Below are 25,222 nucleotides of genomic sequence, written 5' to 3' on the forward strand. Positions count from 1 at the left end.
GAAAACACTGAGTAAAATCTGTTTTTCCTGCATTTTCCAAATAAATCACACAGGTTAATGAATGAATTAAAGATTAAGATTCAATCAGGACAACTTGTAATTGTTATTTATTCCAAATATGTTGCAGTCTTTACAGTGTGTATTATTTAGAGTCTTTGCCGCACTGTTGTGTCATAATATAGTTTTCTAATTCCTCTCCACTCCTCTTCTACTTTTATTCAGATAAAATCAGTGGCACCAACCCCCGTGTGATTGAGGACCAGAGAGCCAGACAGTTGTGTATTGATGTGCGTCACTCGCTGTTTTACGAGACTTGCGCCACCTATGGGTTCAACGTTGACCGAGTGTTTTCAGAGGGTGAGTTAACGCGCAAAACACTGGATGACGGGCCTGATTCACCGTGAAGAGAAGCTACTGTCTGGTGTCTGATGTCATAAACAGACAAATGCCTGTGATATATATTGCTGATGGGTAGTTGAGTGACTGGTTTAATGGCTGCTGTGTGTTTTTTAGCTGCACAGAAGATTGTAGCTCAGAAGAAGCAGGCGGCGCTGCAGGCCTGCAAGTCTCTTCCCAACTCGCCCAGTCACTCCGGAGGCTCCACACCTGGATCGGCATCACTCCCTGGCCAGGTACCACACCTAACAGCTGTAGACAGTTTTTATTTACGTGTCCTATCAAACATTTGGCCCATGAGATTACAAGGAGTCTAACATTAGAAACACCTCTGAATATGATGCAGTCCATAAAAGCTGGATTTATGGCCGAATAGTTGCATTAGATTGTACAGGTTTACCTAATAAAATGGATTCTGAGTGTACCTGAACAATCGAGAATATGACAAGACATTTGAAATGTGTAATGCATTTAAATTGTGGTGCTCGTTCAGTAGTTGTTTATTCTGTTTGAGTAAACACGAGTCAGAGATAAGACCTGATAAAGACAGGACACAACCTTCATAGAGCTTTAGTATGATTAGTATGATATTAGATGTTCCTGATTCTCACCCATCGCCACAATAATCAGCTTTTTTCAGCATATTTTAGCACTGATGAATCAAATAAACAAACATTTGAAAACGTATTCCACAGAAAAGAGTACAACCATTTACTGAGAGCATGACTCACCCAGATTTTCAGAGTAAAACTCAGAATGAGGAGCTCTCTCTGGACAGTTCAGCGTTGATCCGAGGAGGAGTTACATGCATTATAAGGATAAAATCATTTATCAAACTGAAATCCAATTTTAAAGACCATTCATCACTTCCTCCACATCCATCTCAGCTCCATGAGTATCACGTTCCTCTCGCTCACGATGACCAGTGACTGAAAAATTCATACTGTCGATCATCACCCACTTTCTGTAAATCTGTTTCACCTGTTTGACCCGTTTCATCTTTCAACCCATTCTCACTCTTGCCATCTCTTCCCTTACACCTCCATCCACCCCCCACCCCCTTACATCCTGACCTCCTGACCCCGCTGTTCCTCCCCCACTCCTCCTCCTCCTCTCAGGCCAGTAATGGCCCCAGTAGTGGCTACGCCTACTCCCTCCCCTCCACCCCTGTGGTCGGTCACAGAGAGCTGCGAGTTACACAGGGAGAGGGGGGGGGCAGTATCAACTCGCGTGCACTGAAGAACATCCCCAGACGGCCCTCCCTCTTCAAGGTCAGTTGTTGTGAACTGTCGGTGTCTCACACCTTTTAGCTTCCTGTCATCTCTCACCATCATTTCCCTCCACTCAGCTCCCGCTCTGACTCTCTGCTCAGATCCTCTGCTCTTGTAAACACATGTGTTGGATCTGTTTCAGAACCGGGACACGGATAAGAAAGCTGGTGATGCTAAAGGAGACCTGAGCAGTGCGCGGGGCGTTCCCATCAAACAGGTTTGGTTAACATTACAAACAGTGCAAAAAAAATAGACTGAATTTTCAATGAAGTGGGTATTTACATGCCTCAGTTTGCTTGCAGCACAATAATTTGTGCCAATTCCCTCCACAGCAGGAAGGTGGGAACAAAAATGCACTTGTCTATTTACAGGATTTCATCTTACATAAGCAGCACAAAAAATAGCTCTTATTTCATCCTTTCTCAAGGGTGTTCTATTAATATTGTGCAAGTGCTTTCAGCTATTTCCCTTTTCTGTTGCGCTGCTACACTTTGAAGAGATTGCGTCTGTTGTGTCGAAGCTAAATTTAGGCAAATTCAATGTGTCAAAATGTGTCGTTTGTTGCGAGTACGCTGACCTTGGTTGTTGTTTTTGACAGAGCATCCTGTGGAAGAGAAGTGGTAGCTCTCTGAATAAGGAGTGGAAGAAGAAATACGTCACCCTGTCCAACAATGGCACGCTGTCTTACCACTCCAGCTCCAATGTAAGAGAACACCACAGCACGGATCAATACAGCAGTAAAACGCAGTGAAACATCAGCAGACGGCCAACAGAGAGAATATCTGCAGCTTTTTAGATTTAACTACACTTTCAGCATCAGTGGTTTCAATACAGGCCCAATTTGTCTTAAACAACCCTAAAATTGCTTTGAAACTTTTGCTCAATATTGATTTTTTTTTTTTTCCACAGAAAACATTGAAAGTGATTTAACGTTTGCACAGATACTGAGTTTCCTGCACCACTGAATAGAAACCATTTTCCAACTTAAAGAAAAACAAAAAATAATTCAAAAAGAGTTTCCTGACTTTTGCTAAACAGCATTGACTGTTGTGACAATGCCCTTTAGGTAAATTCATCCCCCAAACAATTGTGTGTGGTGCTACAGGAAGAACTATTCAAGTAAGAACCGAAGCGAGAACCAAAAAGAGCACAGTTTGAAGGAAGGACATTTCATACAACTTAAAAAAACCCATACACAACTAGCACATCTACTGTGTAGTATTTCTTTTCAGAATGGAATTATTAACACAAATAAGCACAAGGAAAGTTTTTATTTTTTTATTTAATAGAGTTACAGGTTAGATAGACTACAAAGTACAACCTCAATGCAACACAAGTGAGCACACCTATGATTTCCAGTTGAGGCTAATTGCATAGATTATAAAATAACCTGTGAACAATGGCTCCGCAAGGTGAGGAACTGCCTGAACAAGTAAGGAACCAGATTGTGAGACTTCACAAAGATGTGAGAGGGAACAAGGGCATCAGTAGGCTGCCGAACAGAAGACGACAAACTGCCGCAACAGTTTTTAGGAGGTATAGAAAAAGCCATACGACCAATAACAGAAGGCGCATGTACATGTAACTGAAAAATGACGCCAAGCACAATTAGCTATTTGTGCAACCTTGCATTGAACAACAGAAGGGTAAGAGCTCCTGAGTTGGCACTAGGATTATCTGTGGAAATTGGCATTTCAGTGACTGATGAGACAGTGTGAAGGACACTGTGTGACATCAACTTTTATGGACAGTGTCCAAGAAAAAAAACACCACTGCTCACGAAGCGCCACTACACAAAACTGTCAGAGAAGATGAAAAGAGGCTGATGAATGTTGGCAGCACATTCTTTGGTTGGATGAACCCAAAATAAATTTGTTTGCATCAGATTGTGTAGAAGGAATAGAGGAGATGACATTTACAGATGGCACTGTGACAGTTCACAAATACTGAATAAAAAGATTACTCCCAGGAGAGCAATTTTCAAACATGACAATGATCCCAAACACACTGCAAAAATCTCACAAGCGTCTGTAAAGAAGAAAACTGTGAAAACTATGACCTGGTCAGTTAGGCCCATATCCCTTGACTCGAATCCAACAGAAAACCTTTGGATTATTTTGAAACAGACGGTAGAGGAACAAACCTTCTCTGTGCAGGAACTGGTGTCATCCATGCCCAGGAGCATCGAATCGAATCGATCATCAAAAATGAAAAAGCCTAATTTTAGCACAAGTAGAGAATCATAAGGCCAGTGAACTGACTCGGTAACAAAGCAGTATCTATCCAGAGTTTACTAGCATTAACTAACACCAGCCATATCAGGCTAAGTCAGGGATACACTGATATGAATTCAACTTTTAGTTTGTAAGATGTGTCATCATCTTTCAGAACGACCTAAATGCTGTTTTATAAAACTCTCCACCTCAAAGATCATCGAGATCCCCTGTGAAAATTTCTAATATGTGATGTTTTGTGGGTTTCAGGACTACACACAGAATACCCATGGGAAAGAAATAGACCTGCTTCGTGTGACAGTTAAAGTTCCTGGGAAACGTCCTCCGAGAGCCGTCGCTCCTGCAGGCCCCTCACCCGTGCCCCCTGGCTCTGTACCTGGAGTTAACGGGCTGAGTAAGGACCCGACTGCCGCTGATGGCACCAGCACAGGTACTTTTACATGTGTGCATGTAAACAGCATACTTCACTCAGGATCATAAGGGTCTGAGGGTGGGGGCAGAGAGAAAGCAACATACAGCTGGTGTTATTCAAAATGTTTCTTACCATCAACAAATCCCATGAAAAGACAAAAAAAAAACCATTAAAAACATTTTTTCACCAGCCTCATCTTCAAAAACTGGTCACAAAAATATAGTTTAATATTTTTTTAGGGGCTCAGTAACGTCCTCAAACAGCTGGGCACTGTAGTTGTTAGCAAATTTAATTCAAACTTGAATAAACAGTGCAAATGTTGGGGACTATTTAGCTGCGGATTAATCCACATTTGGTGCTTTAGTGAGTACAGCCGGACAATGCATGTGGCTTTGACCCACAGAGAACTACAGTTTTTCTTTCTTGTTGACAGCGACAATAATATAGAATATAACCAGAATCATCTGTTTAAAAATGTCTCCTTTTTTCATTAAATGTTTAGTGATTTGTTTGGAAACTCATTACCCAGGAGCCCTCTGTCCTCTCCTCTGCAGTACATGAGATGTAAAGAAAGTACAGTGAAATAGTAAAGCTACAGACAGGAGGAGGATGATGACACTTTTACATTAATGGGTAAAGACAGTAGCCTCTAACAGCCACTGTTTTATCTTCCCACAGCTTGAACAGAATGAAACATAATGTAACAACATAATAAGACAGTTGAGCCGGTGTTTTAGCGTCAGGGTCTGTGGAGATATCCAGTATCTTGACCAGCCAGCCATATCTTTTCCAGAAGTCGCAGCTGAAGCCATTGACAAAACCACACTTTATGAGGCCCCCGACAACATTGATCCAAACTGTATCTTAATCAAACTGTCTTTTACTTTCAGACATAACTTTAAAACTTCAGAGTAAATTCACTGTACATAAAAGACACATTTCTCCTGAGTACTGAAAGAGATGGGTGGTCTATGAGATCATCGTCTTGCACATCGTGTAAATATGATATACTCTATATATCATGTATATATTTTACATCCTCTCTTCTTTCAGTTCCTCAGTTGTGTCCAGCCACCCTGTCGGTGGTTGATGATCGGTCCGGTGGTTTGTCCCCTCAAGGCGGAGAGAGAGGACTTCAGCGCTGCCCCTCCTCGTTGTCCACCAAAGCACAAAGTGTTGGTACGTACCGCAGGAAATAAAACCTTTCAGGTCTAAAACACTTTGGCTCGACTAGCTACGACTCCAAAACAGCGCTTTCATGTGTGATTGATCATTTCTGCACCAAATGTCAGATGCCCTTGAGGGGACCGCCAGTCCTTTTGCTGGAAAAGACCCCGGCCAGTCGTCCCCCATGAGCGACAGGAAGAAGAACCGGAGGAAGAAGAGCATGAATCAGAAAGGAGATGCAGCCGTCGGTCAGGCTGAAGGTAACGTCCAAGTTTCACTTTTCACCAGGAACTGAGACTAGTGTGATAACAATAAACTTTTTCATGTCGGCTGTGTAAATATGGACATACACAGATAGAAAATGAATAAATATGCATCAATAAAAGAAATGTTTGAGGGGATTTTTGAAGAAGAGGTGCTTTTGATTTGCCAGTAACCACCTCTTATTAGAAACAACTGGAAACTGTCAAAACATTGTATTTTCATAATCACATTATTTACATATTTCTACACAGTTTTCACAATTTTTCTGATGCTTTATCTTCTACCTCTTTCTCCTCTGTAAGAATACGGTTCAGTGAAGGTGTTTGTATTTCTTAACATGCTCTTCTTAACACTTGCACTTGTCTCTCTCTTCTCTTTTTCCTTTTCCTGTGCTTATCTCTCGCTCTGCAGCCAAACGCAAAATGTGGAAGTTAAAGAGCTTTGGTAGCTTGAGAAACATTAATAAGACAGGTAACAAGTGAGGGTGATGGAGCTGAATCAGCTTGTGCTCAGATTTACATATACTATCTTTCCTCTGTCTGTTTCCCTCCTCGGTCTGTCTGACATATGTTACTCTCATCCCAAGCCTCAGTTCTTCATTTGACTTGTTTTCATTGTAATAACGAGATTTTTCTGTTTTCACCTTCCATCAAATGACTATTGTGTGCTGTTTGTATTTGTTTTTTGTTTTTTTTACTTACTTCACTGACTGTAGATTTATGATGGTCTATAATAAATCCACTATGAGTTAGTCACAGTCTCAGTTGAGCTCTTCCCTTTTACTTGCAGAGGAGGAGAATGCAGACTTTATCATCGTGTCGTTTACCGGGCAGACGTGGCACTTTGAGGCTCAGAGCCAGGAGGACAGGGACTCGTGGGTGACGGCTATAGAGAGCCAGATTCTGGCGAGTCTGCAGTCCTGTGAGAGCGGCAGAAACAAGGTAAAGACAAAAACAATCTTCAAGGCCCAGAAAACACATTTTTTCAATCAGCATCTCCCACCAAAGTTTGAAGAAGTTTTGGTTAGGAAAGAAAAAACGTGCACCTGCAAAAACCTCTTCAACAGGTGCTGAACCAAACAGACAAGAAAAAGTATGAAGCACACACTGTTCTCTGCTCCCACAGTGTTTCTCCAGACATCTGTCCAAAGACACTTTGCACAGCAACAGTAAATTAAAAAAACGAACATTGTAGGGGCAGAGAACAGAGTGGAATCTGCTTTTTTGTCATGCATTTCTGTTTTTGCTTTTCTTAAGGTTCAGTTGGAAAAAAGTGCTGCCATGATGAGTTCCTGTGCATCAAATCAAAGTTTCGCATGTTTGAATGAAAATCTGACGACGGTTGTGTGGTTGTTACCAGATCATATCTCATATCTCATCGTATCTTGTCAAACCGCGCTCACACAGTCCTCACAGACCAGATCAGCTCAGTTTTTTTAAGAGTTAAGACATAATCACAACAGCATTTAAACCCTGCCAAGTTCTGCAGCCATGAAATTCCAGTGCCAGTGGAATAGCCATAATTAGTGGAGTAAGGAAATTTGTGCAAATGTTTCATGTCCAATTCAATTTTTCAACTTTAACCTGCACATTTAAGCCAGTGACCAAGAAGAAACTGTTGTGACAGAGAAGAAAGCTGTCCGAGCTAATTAGCTTTGCTGCACTGTCCAATTTATTTTTCAGAGGAATGCTTTACAGACACCAGACGATGGATGATGATTCAAATGTGGCTTTGTTTGTGTGTTTATGTGCAGGCGCGGCGGAGCAGTCAAAGCGAGGCTGTAGCGCTTCAGGCCATCCGTAACGCCAAAGGCAACGGTCTGTGTGTGGACTGCGAAGCACCGAGTGAGTTCTTAAATGTCGCCGTCTTTCTCTCCAGATGCAGATTTCCTCTGGAGGATAATTCTGCTTTCATGCAGCTTCCACAGCCTGCGGTGGTGCCACAGTGAACACTCATTTCATTTTGGTTTGTTCACTTCCAGTAACCAGTCTCTCTTCTCTTGGCCCCTGCAGATCCCACCTGGGCCAGTCTCAACCTGGGTGCTCTGATCTGCATCGAGTGCTCGGGGATCCATCGAAACCTGGGGACTCACCTGTCTCGCGTCCGCTCGCTGGACCTGGACGACTGGCCCGGAGAGCTCACACAAGTCCTGGCTGCCATCGGGAACCACATGGCCAACAGCATCTGGGAGAGCTGCACGCAGGGCAGAACCAAACCCGCACCTAATGCAACACGGTGGGTTCAACCTCATCTACACATTTATTTAATGGACCACAAATTGTTAGATGGATGAATGCATTTTCAAACAGCATCAGATTTCTGCTCGACACTTGATACTTGATATTAGACTGAACATTTCAGCATTTCTAGCATTTATAAACAGTATAGACACTTGAACAACACTATGCTGTCGCAGTAAGCAGATGGTGACAGTGTTTATTCATGTATTTGTCATTTACAACTTTAACTTTTAACAGTTAATGAAGTATTGATACTTTTTATATAGCTTTACAACTGCAATCCTCTTTAATATTATATGATTACGCATATTAATAAATCTCAAGAGTTGATTATAGAATATCTTTTAACAGTTTATTCAATTGTACAAGTCATTCACTTCAGTCATTCACACAAGTTTGACAAAAAGGTCCACTTAGTAGATCTCTCCTGTACTTTCACAGTTACAAATGTCACTTAGCGTGAAGTATGTATAAATAAATAAATACTTAAATTTTGAATTTGAACATTTAGGTACTTGCGTTCAGCTACTTGTTGGTAACTCTGACATCTGAGTTTTAAAAGCTGGAAACTTAAAGAAAACTTTTCACTGCAGGAAACAACTGTCTCACTGCACACTTTGATCACTGACACCTTGATATGTTCATGTGTATTCTTATTCCTGTGTGTGTGTCTGTTTTACCAGTGAGGAACGAGAGTCCTGGATTCGTGCCAAGTATGAACAGCGGGCGTTTGTGGCAGCTCTCAGACCGGCCTCCGGGACCCAGCTGCCAGAGGACAGTATGCCGGTGTGGCTGCTGTCCGCAGTGACCGAGAGAGATCTGCCCAGGCTGCTGCTTCTTCTGGCCCACAGCACCAAGGAGCAGATCAACGCTCAACTGGCCGGGTCGACTTTGCCGCCACGCACGGCCCTGCACGCTGCTTGTCAGCTGGGGGATGTAGTCATGACCCAGCTGCTCGTCTGGGTGGGTGTCTCCTTTCACTGCTCTGATTTTTACTGTCCTTTGATTCCTCATAGTCCACCTTCTGTTTACTGTTAGCTGCTCAGACATGTCAAGGAAAAAAAATAGTGTAAAAGGGCAAAAAGTTTCCATGAAGTAGGATTAGTAGATTAGATGAAGATGGTCTTGCTGTGGCCAGATTAACCTTTTAAAAGACACCAACTCACCTGTGGGACACTCAACAACTTTCCCAGGGGAGTGAAACCTTTTGAGGAACAGCAGCTAAACTCATGTTCAGCCAGTGGAACTAAAGGCTAGATTTAACTCTTGTAGGATAGTTTGAAGTGTAAAGAAGTCCCTGTTGAGTCCCTGTTCTTCATATTTTGATGGTTTAATAACTCTCAGGGTGGAGTTTGCAGAGGTGAACATTACCAGACACTCACATTTTTGTGCACAAGGCTGAAAAATAATATACCTGAAATAAAAAAATAAAAAGCCTGGTTTACTTTAAATTTTACAACCAGAAAAATCAGAATGAACAGAGGCACGAACATGGTAGAAACGTGGGAGAATACAAAGCCTGTAGTAGGAAAACACTTAAGTTGGAACAAATTCAGCTGTTGTTGTGATATGGGGATCCTACAATACTCTGCATAGATAGTAGCAGGAGACTCACATCCTTCAAAATTATTATGATTTATTATTATAATTATTATAATTATTATCATAATTGTATATTTGTCAACATTGTGTGAAGACTGAGTCCGGTACAGACCAGCACAAAGCTAAAGTAGCTCTACAGAGGGCAAAGTGTCCCACTGTGAATTTGCCTCATCTACACGGCTCTTCAGATTTGGTGAAAACACAAACGTGAACACGGAAAAAGGGACTTTAAGTTCCTGTGCTTCCAGAATTCCTGCAACTTCCTGGTCAAACCGGGCTCTGGGGCAGTGTCGTATATCCAGAGACCCGGTCTCCACTAGTTCTCCAGCAATTTGATGAAACATAACACCAGACTTTTGCAGTCTGCACCATGTGAGCACAATATAAACTCAAATATTAACGGTCTTAAAATGAGGTTTTGACACAGGGTCCGTCCACTCTACAAGACACAATACATAACAGTTCAGTTTGTACCTCAGAGGTGTATATCTCCCAGTAAATTTGCACTTAATGAGATTACAAAAACCAATTGACACTGAGACTTTTATGACCCCAGAATTAGCTGCTTTTCCCAGTTAGTACTTTAGTCTTGCAGACAGAATCAGAACGTACTTTGTCTTAATGATGCTGCCAGGCTTAAGATGTAGTTTGATTTAATTAGAAATGCTCTTAAGTCTCAGTAGCAGACACTGTTGTACCTGTGATCAATAATCTATAAATAAGCTCATGCTGAACAAATATCGTGTTCTCCCTCTCCTGCAGTACGGAATCGACGTGAAAGCGAAAGATAACCTCAACCAGACGGCCATGATGATAGCCAGAAAAAACGGGAGCAAAGGCTGCATTGATATTTTGCTCCAGCACGGCTGTCCGAACGAGACGTCCCCCACCACTGCCACACCTATCCTCTCCCGCCGGTCCAGCACCGCCAGCCTGGGCCGCACCAGCTCCAGGAAACGGGTGTCGTAGCGTGGACTGAGGATGCTACCACATGGGGGGGGGGGGGGGTGATGGTTTAGTAACCTTTAGGATACAGGTGGAGCTGACATTGGAGAAGGGTGTACTATAAGAAAAATGACAGGACTATATCGTAGTACTGAGGATTTAAAAAAATGTTTCTGAAGACTGAACAACATATCAAACAACTTAAAAGCAATATTCATTCAATTTGTTGATGACAGATATATTGCTGAAATACTGTGTTGTTGTTGACCTCAAAATGACTCAAGTAGAACTTTGTAGCTGTCCTCTGTAATTTTAGAGCAGACACTCGACCTGCCTCTGTTTCACTTCCTCCAGGAGAAGTGCAATAATTCAGCTATGATCATGAAAAGCAACAAGTCTTAGAGGAACCTGTGTCGGACGACGGTGTGGTCACTTGTGAGAGAGTTGTTGCATCAAGCGGGTGGTGCTTTTATTCAAATTTGTTGTGACTGGACCAAAACAGCTATTTTTTTTTTTTTTTTCTTTTTGGCTTTACAATTGAAACATAAACCTACAATATGTCATGTTGTTAGTTACGTGTGCCTGTTGCAGCAGTATAAAGGTCAGTTTATATATAAACAAATCAGCTGAGATAATTCTGCTTAGACTAGAAAAATTAATGGTTTGGAATATGAAATATGTCAGTGTTACTCTCACAGGTCAAAGATATGCCGTTTTAATATACTGTAAATGTACCTATACTACAATTAATGTTAAACTCTGTAACGAAGACACAACAGAAAAATCAGACTCAATTTTTGTAAATGATTTCTTACTGGTAGTTTTGAAACTATGTCAGGTTTGTTTTTTCATTGTCTTTTATAATTTCTTATTCTCCAACATGTCGTATAAAAGCAGAGACCAGTAAACAACTGCTTTCACATCTGTGGCTGTTTGTTAAAGGTTTTGTTTGGAATTGCCAGAAGACATAATTCATAAATCATATTACTGTTGTGTAGGTCGATCCCATGAGTTTACGGTGACGTATGAAGCGGTTGCAGGTGTCATTGTCACCTCTGACACTCTGTGGGTCATGTGAATGCCTCATGAGCAAAAGGAAATGGTTACAGGAATGAAATAAACTTTTTTTTTTTCAATTAGCATTATTATGATAGTTTGTTGTGTTTTATTTTGGCTTCCTGTCTTCACCCACCTGCTGCATGTCATTACTGTTGTATAGTTCGTTCTTAAGCAAAGTTAAAGGCAGAGCAATGTCAGTGTCGTTTGGTTGGTCCAGGCTGAACGAGCTCGACAACTATCAGCTGGGATGCTGTGAAATTTAGTCCTCCTTTTGTCCCATGATGATGAATCCTGCAGACTTTGTTCATCCCCTGATTTTCTCTGTAGCAGGCCAAAGTTTTCACTTATTCAGTGAAATATCTCAGAATCTACTGGATGTATTGGCACAATACACACAAAACAGACAGAGGCGCACAGTCAGGAAAGGCACACACTTTTTTCCCTTTGGGCCCCCCAATGGGAAAAGGGAGCCCAATGCCCCCTCATGTTATGTTGGCACATTTTGTAATGACAAGTATAAACCACCTTAAGTGTCCCATAAAGACACTATACAGTGCACTGCTGCCGCCCCGAAAATGTCTCGACAACTACTGGAGGAGCCTCAGGATGAATTATATTCACTTTGAGCTGCAGCTTGTTGGTGGTGTTGCAAACATAAATCTTTACGTCCTATATTCCACACTGGCGCCTGTAAACCGATCTTATGGCATTTAACTATGTTTTTGGTTGGTTTAATCAGCTCTAAGTAAAATTTATTGTTTGACATAGATTAAAAAGCCTAAAAAAAGAAGTCAAAATCTAAAATTAGGCCCCAGTTGAAGTCAAACTAACAGGAGATGTTGTTGTTGTTGTAGCCAGTGAATCCAAAAAAAACATTTTTACAAAGTCATTTGAACTGAAGGTAGAAGTGAAGAATGCTGACGTTGCCTCCAGAAGTTTAAGTTGCATTAAGATCTGGATTAACTTCTGTTTTCTGATTATAGTTTGTACTTTATTTTAACAAAGTAGTTTGAAGACAGTAGATCAGCTCTAGCTTCGTAAACATTATATCTACTATATTATTATATCTATATGAACAGTGATATTCATATATACATACATGCCCACATACACATAGATTATTAGGCCATATAATTTTCATTTTCTATCACACCTGTTATATATGATTTTCATCTATTGCTAATCTTTCAAATACTGTTTATACTGTTACCATATATATATATACACTGTATAAATTACTCATATTCTACAGATAAATTCAGTGCACAGCAAATTCTGTTTTTAATTCACAGACAATTGTCCAACATCCTGATTTGCACTAATGTACAGTGTATTAAGACATATTATTATTTTAGTACAGTATATTCAGCAGATTGTATTGTCTGGTTCTATCTATCTATACAAGATAATCAAAATATTGATTATTTAAATTGGCCCCACCTTTACCAGCTGCAACATTAAAATAACTTGTATATAAATGCATCAATAATGCACTAATAATCATTATTAGTATTATATAAGGTTATTATTTACTGTGATTATTATGCTGTTATTCTACTATTATTATTATTATCACATACTGTTACTATTACTATATATGATATATATACTGTTATTAACAGTAACATAACCCTCTTACCATCAGTATTATTACCATTACTTATCTTGTGTTTTTTTTTAAGTGTCTTTGTTCCATTCTGTATTTTTATTTCTATTTTTTCTACCTCAGTATTTTATTCTGTTGTATTTTTTGTACAAACACACCGGGCTGCTGTAACAACCTAATTTCCCCTCGGGGATGAATAAAGTCATCTATCCATCTACAACACAATGATGCATTATGAAAGCTTTTACTACTTTAAATTCGATGTTAATACCCCGGATTTAAAATGCAGGACTTGTACTTGTAGTACCTGTAAGTGGTAGTTTTACTGCAGTAACACAGGCCCGAGCACTTCCTCCTGCTCGTCTGGACGGTTTCCGCTGCAGGGACGCGCTCGCGCCGCAGGGGGCGTCCGCACGACTCGCTTTGTTGACACACGTCACGAAAACGCGACGGAGGATCATCAGGGGCTGTGATGATAAAACTGATAAACCGTGGACGAGCACCGGAGCCAACTCGGACATCCACCGGCTGCAGACGTCCGTCGGTGGGTGAGGGACAGCGACAGGGATGAGAAGCCGGAGCTTCGGGTGACGAGGAGGACGAAGCTGCGGGGAACAGGTGAGTGAAAGGTGGGATTGATCTGAGAGAGGAGCAGGGTCACCACAGTTAAAACTGGCCCCGCTCATCAGACTGGAAAACACTGGTGCAGCTCCTCAAGCGTTTTAAACAAACACACAGAGGAGCAACAGTGAGAATATCCCACCTGTGCGTGTCTGAAAGCAGAGGTTTGTAGTCGAGATTATTTTCTTTATATTTCATTTCACTATTAATCAATCACTTGATTATTATTTCAATGAATCCGCCTGGAAATCAACCAGATGACCTGTGTCTGGCATCTTATTAAAGCCTGGCAATGGTGTCTGAGCAGCTGCCTCAAACTGATTAGTCGATTATTATTCATCTAAACTATTTTATTAATCAATTATATTTAAAATAATTAAAGTGTGCCTCAAAACAAGGCTGTTTCCTGTCTGACTACATGAAGATTTCCTGCTTTATCTTATTAACTGAATAACTTTAGACTGGGTCAGACTATTTTCTACATTTCATATCCTGAGGAGGTTCCTGGGGGTCCCTAGAGAAATAGGGAATAATTTCTTTTCCCTATAATTCCATCCACAATAACAGAATATGTGACTATTTAGACTCATGGGTTTCAAACACTTAAACATCTAAAAGCAAAGATCTTATCATATGGGGCTTCATGGTCTAATGTGTGTCAGTTCAGGGGTCTCTGCTGTGAAAAGTTTGAGAATCACTGAACTAAACAATCAAAAATTGAAATAAAAAAATCTGCATATTAATCAATAATGAAAATAATAGTTATTGCAGCCTTAGTGACAGTAAACAAACAAATCAAATTGTACATTCAGGCTAAAGAAAGAAAGAAATCTTTGCCTCACGTCTCACATGTTCCTCTCGTGTCTCGTCTGTTCCTGCAGTTGGACTGTAGCGCGCCAGGAGCTGCAGCAGCAGGGATGAGGATCCGGCTGCAGGGTCCTGGCCACGCCGCCAGCCTCCTCGCTGAGCTCAACCGCTGCCGCCAGTCACGCCGGTACTGTGATGTGTTGCTGCAGGTGGGAAACCGCACGTTCGCAGCACACCGTGCGGTGCTGGCCTGCGCCGGCTCATACTTCCGCAACCTGTTCGCCCGGGCTCCGGCCTCGTCCACTGCCGCCTTCTCCCTGGAGTTTATCTCCCCGGCCAACTTTGAGAAGGTGCTGACGTTCGTCTACACGGGGGAGATCCTGGCTGATCTCATCGATGTTGGGGTGCTGTACGAGCTGGCTGAGAGGCTGGGCGTCGGTGAGCTGGTGAGGGCCTGTCACGCCATCTTCCCTGACCTGCAGGCTTCTGTGTCTGCAAACTGTAAAGCCAGCAGTCCTGCAGACCTCGCCCTGGACCCCGGCATGGTTGCTGCCGCTTCCACGGTGGCTGCTGCCAGTGGAGCTTCTGTATCCGCATCGTCTGTGTGCTCATCTGCCGCCTCCTGCTCATCTCTGTCTTCATCAGCTGGTCTGTCCGCCGCCCCGACTCCTGCTGCTGCTCCCTCACCTCTCTTCCAAACCAGGACAGCCAGGACCGGCCGTGACGCTCACACCGGGGCTCTGACTCTGGACCTGAAGGCAGAAGACGTCCAGTCTCATATCGGCTATGGGCGGATGGCAGCAGATCATCAGCTACCAGGCGGCCATCTTTTAACCAGCAGCGGCCACTCCGGTCAGAGCGACAGCGTTCTGCCCCCGGGTCCTGTGCTCCAGCTGAAGACTGAGCAGGGGCTGGAAGAGGAGGAGGCGGGAGGCAGCTGTGAGGACGGCAACAGGGATGGACAAATGGTGTCTGAGAGCACAGGTGTCTCCCTGCCTCAGAGCAGTGAGCCCGCGCCGTCCGACTCCTGCTCCTTCCCCGACTCCTCGGCTCAACTCGGAGCGGAGGCCTGCGCCCCGACCTCCTCCTCAGGAGAGCCTCTAGGCCGCCTGCAGGTTGGGCCGGCGGAGGGCGACGTGGTGGACCTGCAGAGGGACGGCGGGCTGATGTTTAGAGAGGTGGAGGAGGGAGAGAACGAGGAGGAGCGGGAGGCCCTGCAAGGTAACGGAGCAATGGAGGGAACGGAGGAGGAGCAGTGGAGACAGCTGGCGGGGGAGATCATCGAGCTGAGCGACGACGAGAACTTCATGGAGGAGGTGGATGAAGAGGATGATGAAGATGACCTTGTGTACGTGGAGAACGGAGAGGGAGGGAACTCGAGCAGCCAGGTAATGTTTGTGTCTGAAGCTGTAGTACAATGTCTACAAACGTCTCCTGTAAACTTTATTTTGGGTTCTTATTGTTGGTCTGTTTGAATTCTGCCTGATGAAGATCTGAGGACTGAAACATTGTGTTGATAAACTGAATTAAAGTCAACAACAGACCAACAATGTGCAGGATTGTGTAGTTTTCTAATGAAATCAAGAGTTTTCCGCACTTTAAAATCACCACCGTCCACTCCTCCAGGTGACCAGAGACGTGCTGTCGTGTAAAGCCTGCGCGGTGCCCCTCCCAGCAGACCCGGCTGCTGTCCGCAGACACGCTGAGACCCACCTGACGGAGCTGGGGCTCTGCAGGGTGTGCGGGGCCTCGTTCCCGGACCGCGCCGCCGGTGCCGCCCACTCCCTCTCCCACGTCGGGGTGCAGCTCTTCACCTGCGACATGTGTCACCTGCAGTTCTGCAGCCAGAGCAAACTGCTGCGTCACCACCGCCAGACGTCCTCCAGTTACACGTTACCGCAGGGGGCGCTCACCAGCAGCAGCAGCAGCAGCAGCCAGGGCCCGAGCTCCGAGCTGCAGTGTGCCGCGTGCAACAAAACCCTCAGCAAGGACTTCCAGGTGGGTGGATGATTGAGGTGGATTTTGAAGTCAGATGCTTTTACAGACATGATGTCAGGTCAGTTTGATACATAATTAGTCACAAATTTCAAAATGGGTTATTATTATCCTCATTTAAAGGAGGATCTGACATTATTAAGCCCATTATTTTTATACATCACATTGTTGTTCACCATTTCACAAATGTTACTCTTCAGTTTTTAGATTGAATTCTTACCTTCCTGCCATTTGTTTTAGTTTGTGGTAGTTGTAAAGTAGGAGATTCAGATTCTTCCAGTGAAAGTCTTATAAATAAATAAATAAAACTGCACATTTGAAAGTGGCCTCTTATTGTGACCAGCCTGAGGAACACCTGTGCACTAATTATGCTGTGTAACCAGCATCTTGATATGCCACACCTGTCAGGTGGATGGATGAATTTGAGAGACAGACACTTTTTGTGTAGTTAGAAAAAGTCTTAGATCTTTAATTTCATAGATTAGTTTGGTTTCTTTGTTTGGTATTTTATATATTAGGTATTTCATGTTTTTTTTTTTTTTTTTTGCATTTTATTTAATGTTCAGTTTATTCTTGTTGGACGCCTGTAATTTAATTTACTTCACTGGTCCTAACTTTTTTTTTCATTGTCCATTAAGACTCATCAGATTCATTATTTTTGTTGGCAGCTGAGTCTGATTGAAGGCTTTAAATGGATCCTGGTGTAACACAATAAAAAGAGGATTAAAAAAAATAATAATGATTCCAACTTGTGAGAGATAGGAACAAAAGCTGAACTGGTGTGTTTTTATTTTCTCATGTGAACACTGAGAGCAGATGATGTGTGGATGAGCTCAGAATCAAAGACACAGTCTGGTGAGACGTCTGTTTGTCTGACCATCTGTTTCGTACCCTCAGACCGTCAAAGACCACCTGCTGAACCACGTGTGTCCTCAGAGCCTGAGCTGCGGCCTGTGTCACCTCCCCCAGCTCTCCCTGTGCTCCCTGCTGTGGCACGCCCTCGCCCACCTCTCGCTGCCTGTCTTCACCTGCCCGCACTGCGCCCGCTGCTTCGTAGAGCGCCCCCTCCTGGACAGACACATGACGGTGCACGCTGAGGAGGCGGCAGCTAAGGAGAGGGAGCGGTCGGTGCTGAGGGCTTACAGAGTCGGGGCGGATGGAGTCGGGGGAGGAGGTGTGGCAGGGGTAGAGGAGCTGCACTGCTTCCTTTGCCCCCAGACTTTCCGCTCCTCATCCGCCTTTCAGTACCACCTCAGCCTGCACACCAACGAGTCCCTGGGGGGCGGAGGAGGTGTTGGGGGCCAGGGCTGGTTGGGCAAACGTAAAGCCGACCAGTCGCTGGAGTGCCCGCCGTCTTCCTGCTCCTCCTCCTCTCCGCGGGACGTCAGTGGCCTCGTGAAGATGAGCAACCTGGGTCTGGGCCTGGGAATGGGCTTTGGCTTACCAGATAAGTTTTTTCAGGGGCCAGTGCACAGCTTGTCCTCTGGGGTCCTGACCAACGGGAGCTCGGGGCAGGATGGGGGAGGCGGAGCAGCAGGGGTCCGTGGGAAATGGTACCGGTGTCGCTACTGCGGTAAACGTTTCGCCCACTCGGGGGAGTTCACCTATCACCTGCGCATCCACACCGGGGAGAAACCCTACCAGTGCAAGGTGTGTCTGCGCTTCTTCAGAGGCCGCTCCACCATGATCTGCCACCTGAAGACCCACGCCGGCGCCCTCATGTACCGCTGCACCGTCTGCGGCCTTTACTTCTCCACGCTGAAGCTAGTGTCGTCGCACATGGAGCTCCACAAGGACCACCTGCCGCCGGACTTCAACATCGAGCAGACCTTCATGTACAACGATCACTCGAAAGAACCGCTGCCCGCCGTGGACACCTGACCGGCCGCGTGTGTGTCGGCCCGGAGCAGCTCTCCTCGTCCCTTTACCCTCTGTCCGACGCAAACTCTGTGTCTGGTTGTCGTGGACCATATACTGCATATAATAGACTAGGGCTGCAGCTACTGATTACTCTCATGATCGATTAATCGTTTAGGCGGTAAAATGTCAAAAAATTTCACAATTGACCAGAAGTCATGATGATGTCTTCGCACGACTTGTTTACAGTGAAAAAAACCCAAATATTCTGTTTATTATCGTACGAGACAAATAAAAGCAGCAAATTCTTTTCTCAGCATTTGAGAATCTGCCTCAGAGAATATTTGACATTTCTGCTTCATAAATTACTTAAACGACACCGAATCCTCTTTAGATTAATTTTCTTGCGATCGACTAACGGATTAATCGTTTCAGCTCTGTTATAGACTTAGACTTTTAGAATGTAGTGGACATATTATGTGTCAGATGCTGTTCACTGAGTCGACCTGTGTGGAGGCCACGTCTCTTTGAACTAAGATAGAAAAGAAGCCGCTTGGTGGCAGTGTATCCTGTTGTGTGTCCTTGACAGAAGGGAAGCATGTGGACTGTTGACCTGTTGTCACGCAGCACCCTGCTTATATCCAAACGAGTCTGTACCTTTCTAACTTCAGTATCAGGATAGGTTTTTAATGTCAGTGATTATTACGCTGTTATTGAAGTAGCAACTCATTGTAGCATAGAAATTATTTTCCTATATTTGCAGTCGCTATTTTCACACACGGTTTTTAAAGTTTCATTTTTCAATCCATAGACACAACATAACTTGTCACATATAGGAGTGTGTTTCATTTGTGTGTGTGTGTGTGTGTGTCATTGAATGCTTTCACAAAACGCCATTTAGTCACATGCTGTATTCACTTGTTGAGAGTGTGTGAAGCATATTGTGCCGTAGAAACATGATATTTAAGTGCCCATCACATATTTGTGTCTTATTTATGATCACAGTGCAACTATTTATTATATTTTAAATATTGTTTTTGAAAAGAACAAAATAAATGAAGACTGTTATCAGTCCTGAATGATTGTTTTTTTTTTTTAATCTGTTTTGGACGACTTTTTTCCATGTCCTGCACCACAAAACCCATCCATCATCACAATCTCAGTGATGAACTTGCAGAAATCTGCGCAGTGTGGTGAAACTCCTGCTTCCAGGGGCTCGTGACCTTTGCCCCTTTTCAGGCCCGGTCTCTTCCTGTTATTGTGCCATCTGCAGACTGACAGCCAATTTTTCCTTTTTTCTGCCTTCTTTATCTTTGAAAACATTGAATGTGACACATTCCAGATGGAAGCAGATGTAATAAAGATCAACAGTAACTGCAAAGAGCGAGATAGCCAAGTGCAAGAACAGCAAGCTCAGTAAAATAAACATAAGCTTCCAAACAGGCACAACCCTAAGCTTTTTCATCAGGATGATAACAAAAGTACAAAATTCCACTCAGGTTCTGCAGCTCAGATAGATACAAACAGTGTTTGAGGGAGTTTTATTGCGTTTTAACAGAATTTGTTCGACTACAGCAGCATCCAGAAACAGATAAATGTGAGCTATAATTTATCTGTAGTGTTATGGAGAAAGACTCTGGTCTATTCAGCTACATTCTCACATGTTTATATGGGTATGAGGATGGCTCTTATCCGGCACTGGACAGGCAGCAGATTTGTTTACACACATTCCTGGTGTGGCACTGTTCTTCCCCTGTGCCGTGAGATTTCAGAGGCTGCCGTGAGTTCCTGTGGGATTTGAGAAGCTTTGAGGAGAAAAGGAAAAAAAAAAAAAAAAAAAAAATCAAACATTTCCTGCCTTTTTCTCTTTAAAATTGTTATCAGATACATGATAGAAATAAAAACAGGAGGTGGATTATGGGAGGAAGGTGTTGGTGAGCCCATCTGTTGCATAACAAACAGCACAATGAGTCTTTGACAAGAGAAGATACAATCCATGAGTCTGGTTTTCTGAAACACCAAGACTGGATTCAGTTCTGTCAAATCTTAAGATCGCTCCTGATGCTCACTCTACTCTCATCCCAGCTTCTTTCTTATGATCCAACATCAGACTGGCTTGTGCTGGCGTTACTTAACTTGCGCTGCTTTCCCAGGTCTCCGCCGCCTCCATTGGGAGCGTTGGGCTGGTTTCCTGCTCCCACCTGGTCCACAGTCCCCTCTCTGGGTAAGTAGTTCACCACCGTGTTGATGAGGTTGTTTTGGAAGCTCTTGCTGAGGAAGTTGTAGAGGATGGGGTTGGCAACACAGTGGAAAAGAGACAGGCCCTGCACCACGCTGAACGAGAAGTAGAGGACTTCTATCGTGTTGCAGCTGAAGATGTGAGGGTCCAGGTCGTCTATGATCATCAGGAACATGACCATGTGGTAGGGCAGCCAGCACGTGACAAACACCAGGGAGTACACATGCACCAGCCACACGTCCCGCCGGCCCTGCACATCTGGAGCTGTCTGAACTGCTCGGGCGATCAGCACGTTGCAGGTGATGATGACAGCAGCAGGGCCCAGGAACTGGAAGAGCAGGCAGAGGAAAGCCACCGAGACGAACCATTCGGTGTAGTTGTATTCAGGCAGCATGTAGCAGCCGGGCTCGTCCCACTCCAGAAGCTCCACGTGGACGTTCTCCATCAGAGCCAGGAAAAAGGAGAACACCCACAGGCCTCCGCAGAGCACCCAGCGCCGCCGGCCCACCACGGGGAATAGGGCCGGAGACGAGGGTCTGGTCAGGGACAGGTAGCGCTCCAGGGTCATGAAGGCCAGGAAGAAGGAGCTGCTGTAGAAGTTGACCACATAGATGAGGTTGGTGACCTTGCAGAGGAAGCGGCCCCACAGCCAAACCTTGTCCATGGTCACCTCCATCATGAAGAAAGGCAGGATGGCAATCACCATCAGGTCCGACAGGCTCACGTTGATGATGCAGAAGAGAACCCCATTGGCCGAGTGGCGCCGGCGCCAGTTCACCCAGACCACCAGCGCGTTCTCCAGCAGGCCCACCATGAAGATGAACAGGTAGAGCAGGAAGAGGCAGATGCGCCGGTAGTCCGCGTCGAGCTGGATGGTGCAGTCATAGACAAACCACGGTGTGCCATTGAAGATGTCTAATGAGTGGTTGTGCTCGGGAGTGCTCATGGTCTGGAGTGAAAATCAGAGGAAAAGTGTTTCATATCTGGACAGAGTTTAGATTTACTTTGGGGTTAATCTGATTATGTTTTCAGACGTTACATAACAGAAACACAGGAGGAGGAGGAGGGTGGCAGACATGCTGGGTTGAAATGCTGCTCAAATGCCTCTGAGAGGTGGCTACTAAAACCCCAGCAGGTTATTAAAGGCAATTTCACAACCTACAACAGGCAATTCAGAAAGTATAATGTTACACTTTGAGGTGTTGTGATTGTACACTTGTATTTGTGTATAATTAAAGTCATTTTTACTGATTCATAGCAATTTAAAGAGTAATCCACTGGTTTAGCCTCTCACTGCTACAACACTTTCAGACGGACATTGGATGAAAAGTGATGCAGATGTTTTTGCATCAAATTTCTAATTTTTTTTACATCACACATTTTCTTCTGGTGCCTACATTACCCACAGTGCAACTCAACCACCCGATCAGCACTGACTCAAGTGACATCACTTGAGGACTTTTGATTTCACACAGCTCGCTCTGGACCCACACAAAATTTTTAAAGATTTTATGCAATAATTTCCCCCCCAAGACCTGTTGAGAGGCATTTTTCCCTTTTCTATCCACGTTAAATGCAGAAACAGATTCTGACATCTCTTCTCGTTCGTACCTTGCTGTGATGATGAGTGTAGTGGAGATGAAGAGGGGCAGGTCCCTCCTGAGGCCTGAGGTCTTGTGGAGAGTTTGGTGTGTGAAGCCTGCAGACACCAGTCGACTCCTTCCAGCTCTAATGTTGAGGGCTATCTGAGCAATCAAGCAGCCTGGAGTTTCTACCCTCCCATTTCTCATTAAAACAAACACACACACACACACACACGGCAGCGCACATGCACAGATCTAACAGGACATCCTCAGTGGGTAGTGGGGAGTGGTACAGAGGTCCAGGGACGCCTACACACACTTCAGAGAGTGAAAGTTAAACGTTTGTCTTTTAAAAAACACACGTCCAAAAATAAAGATGTTTCTCAAAATGTAAATTCAGTATTCATGCGAGAACCTTGAACACATCAAGACTTAAAACCCTCAACCACTGTTTTCCCTCCTGAACACTATGATTTTCTCTGTGATGTCTCCGGATTGAAAAGTGCACTTTGCCCTCTGCTGCTCTTTGCCTCAGAAACACTTTTTTTTTCTTTTATTTAATTATAGTTTATTAAATAACATTTTAAAGAGTAAAAACATTACTCTAACTCTACTCTACATCTAACACAGACCTGATACACCTCATTACACTGGGATTTAAGCACCATTGCCTTATATAGAAGACAATAAGGAGAAATAAGAGGTTTTTAAAGCCCTGTTTGCAGCTCTCTGACACTGTACACGGGGGTGCTATGAGCTAAACTCTAACGTGATTATAATAAGCAGGTATAAAGTTTTACCATGTTCACCATTATTGGATAATTTCTGACCTGATGATGATGGAGCAAGATTAAAAAAAATAATGGAATCATCAATCATCATCAATTACAGCTTGGATACAGTTTGAATGTGTTAAATTTTCTCGCAATTCATCCAATAACTGTTCAGACACATTCATCCTCTGAACAACATGAATATTGACACCAGATTTTGTGCCAATGCCTCCAGCACATGTTAAGATGTTTGACTGGATAAGTAAAAACTTCATCCACCAACATAATTAGGGTTCATCCTCTGAGGACCATGACAGTCTTTACTATGTTTCATGGCATCAACGATCTTTTAGCTGTTGATATATTTCAGTCTGGACCAAACAACCAATATTACCATCCCCCAAACCCCTTTCTTATCTGAGAGTAACAATCAGGTTTCATCCTGTATTCCTCACACTCGTCTTTCGGCATTTGAAGGATGTGAGTCACGTTTTTACTCAAATTAAAACTGAAACTTTGCACGTGAATGTAGTATTTATTATTTTACTTCAAATTGAATGTGCTGCACGGAGCCTGAAGAACAAAAATGTGGAGCCATCCAAAATACTTACGGTCTGGACTGTTCATACAGGGGTGTCAATAAAAAGATCTGAAGGCTTAGGGTTTCTCTGAAGTATGTGTTTACAGTTTTCTTTGTACCTGCAGCCATAAAGAGACTCAGGTAGAAGATATGAAAAATTTATAATAAAGCTCAGGATCTCTGACAGTAAACATCTCACTTTCTGCCTAAAACACAGGATCTATAGGGAATACCCAAATACGTGGGTCTGGCCCACCTGCTGCATGAATATTGGGTTGTTTTGAATTTCCAACACAAAATGTTTCCCATGAATCTTACAAGTTACTTAAGCATCAGTTTTATTTGTTGCTTGCAATACTTCAGTATGATTACACAGTGAATTACCTTACATGATCCTGTATGTTTATTTGCATATGGCTGGTAGGAACAGTGCAGAAACAGTAAAAACAGGCACCACATAGCAGAGAACAATACCAGGAAACACCCCCGTTCCCTGCACTGTGGGGCAGAGTATGGGGGGGGGCTGGAGCTCATCGACCTCACTGAGGAAGGGGGCTCTTTAACCCAGACGTATGCACACACATCCTTGAAAATGAGCTGCAGTTGGGCTTCACTTGAACCGGTGCAGGCGGTGACAGATCTGGTTTATTTCACTCAGACACGAGCAGTGATGTGAATTTAGGGCTTAACATTATGACCATCTAAAAAATAAAGAAGGGACAAGTGCAACTGTGTCATCTCTTCTGAAGAAATAATGTCATGGAGCAACCCGGAGCAGCTCCTGCTGAGTGAGCTCATGTCCTCACTCGAGGTATTGTTACGGTCACGACTAAGGAACGCAGGAACGTTTGTTTTGGCCATGATTCCCTCTGATTAATGAGATGTGCTCTTGGTGTTCCTACCGCCTGTCCAGATCGTCAGCAGTTTGTAGCTTACTAACCCCCTCAACTTTTCCCTCCGTCTCACTGCTCATCCTGTCTGAATCCTATTGTGTAAGTCCGCTCGGTTTCTAGTGAAACAAGTAGGAACCAGTCAGCAACTTCTGTCTCCTCTGATCAAACAGGAAGGAACCAGTCAGCAGAAACACGTCTTCTGGAAAGTGTGAGACAATGAACAGTCCGTGACCCTCGCCATGTTGTTATCTGAGACTAAAAAACAACAACTATAAAGACAGTCACCTATAGGTTACTCAATATTCTGACCTGCACAAGACCTACCAAAGTTATTTAAAAGCCCCATATTTTACACTTCCCCTGTTTTATTATGAGTTTTGATATCCAGAAGATATATTTGTGGTTTTAAGAACCAAAAACCATCTCAGTGTAGTTTCACATCTCTCTGAAGCTGCAGCAACAACAGGTCAATGAGCTGTTTTCTGAGTTATCGGATAAAAATGCATCAGATTTCAGGGAAACGCTCAAGAGACACCAAATCCTGAAAGGTTGGATGGTGGGTCCGGGTGGGCGGGGTTTGGGGTGTGGCTGAGAGTGGTGACTGCTTTGTTGTGACATCACAAAGTCCTGACATCTCAGTTTCTGAATACAGGCTGTGTGCATTTCTCTGTGGACTGA

At 43.7% G+C, this 25,222-nt stretch overlaps 3 protein-coding genes across 7 annotated transcripts in view; 2 read left to right on the top strand and 1 right to left on the bottom strand.

The window, feature by feature from the left end:
* agap2 (ArfGAP with GTPase domain, ankyrin repeat and PH domain 2) overlaps positions 1–11,676 on the top strand; it is a 29,297-nt gene extending 17,621 nt beyond the window's left edge. For 2 of the 5 annotated variants that reach the window (XM_071477438.1, XM_071477435.1), the window contains exons 6-19: positions 223–357; positions 514–632; positions 1,515–1,667; positions 1,810–1,884; positions 2,266–2,370; positions 4,151–4,331; positions 5,367–5,492; positions 5,606–5,740; positions 6,156–6,215; positions 6,534–6,685; positions 7,498–7,588; positions 7,757–7,979; positions 8,668–8,947; positions 10,349–11,676. In XM_071477438.1, the coding sequence (XP_071333539.1) occupies positions 223–357; positions 514–632; positions 1,515–1,667; positions 1,810–1,884; positions 2,266–2,370; positions 4,151–4,331; positions 5,367–5,492; positions 5,606–5,740; positions 6,156–6,215; positions 6,534–6,685; positions 7,498–7,588; positions 7,757–7,979; positions 8,668–8,947; positions 10,349–10,555 (2,042 nt within the window). In that variant the 3' untranslated portion in view covers positions 10,556–11,676. The remainder of the gene's footprint in view (positions 1–222; positions 358–513; positions 633–1,514; positions 1,668–1,809; positions 1,885–2,265; positions 2,371–4,150; positions 4,332–5,366; positions 5,493–5,605; positions 5,741–6,155; positions 6,216–6,533; positions 6,686–7,497; positions 7,589–7,756; positions 7,980–8,667; positions 8,948–10,348) is intronic. The other 3 variants (XM_071477439.1, XM_071477436.1, XM_071477437.1) reach the window with 2 other exon arrangements.
* Positions 11,677–14,734: 3,058 nt separating this feature from the next.
* Positions 14,735–19,555, top strand: LOC139621146 (zinc finger and BTB domain-containing protein 39). Its single transcript, XM_071477440.1, has 3 exons — positions 14,735–16,012; positions 16,251–16,622; positions 17,517–19,555. Exons 1-3 carry the CDS (start codon positions 14,735–14,737, stop codon positions 18,498–18,500), a joined length of 2,634 nt encoding a protein of 877 aa, XP_071333541.1. The 3' UTR covers positions 18,501–19,555.
* Positions 19,556–20,000: 445 nt separating this feature from the next.
* gpr182 (G protein-coupled receptor 182) lies at positions 20,001–22,495 on the bottom strand. Its single transcript, XM_071477444.1, has 2 exons — positions 22,327–22,495; positions 20,001–21,664 (listed from the first exon to the last, which is right to left on the bottom strand). The coding sequence occupies exon 2, from the start codon at positions 21,659–21,661 to the stop codon at positions 20,570–20,572; it is 1,092 nt and encodes a 363-aa protein (XP_071333545.1). The 5' UTR covers positions 21,662–21,664; positions 22,327–22,495; the 3' UTR covers positions 20,001–20,569.
* Positions 22,496–25,222: the final 2,727 nt, after the last annotated feature.

The sequence above is a fragment of the Trachinotus anak genome, unplaced genomic scaffold (genome assembly GCF_046630095.1).
Source record: "Trachinotus anak isolate AG129_WGS33_773 ecotype Australia unplaced genomic scaffold, CSIRO_AGI_Tana_v1 ptg000004l, whole genome shotgun sequence".
NCBI lineage: Eukaryota > Metazoa > Chordata > Actinopteri > Carangiformes > Carangidae > Trachinotus > Trachinotus anak.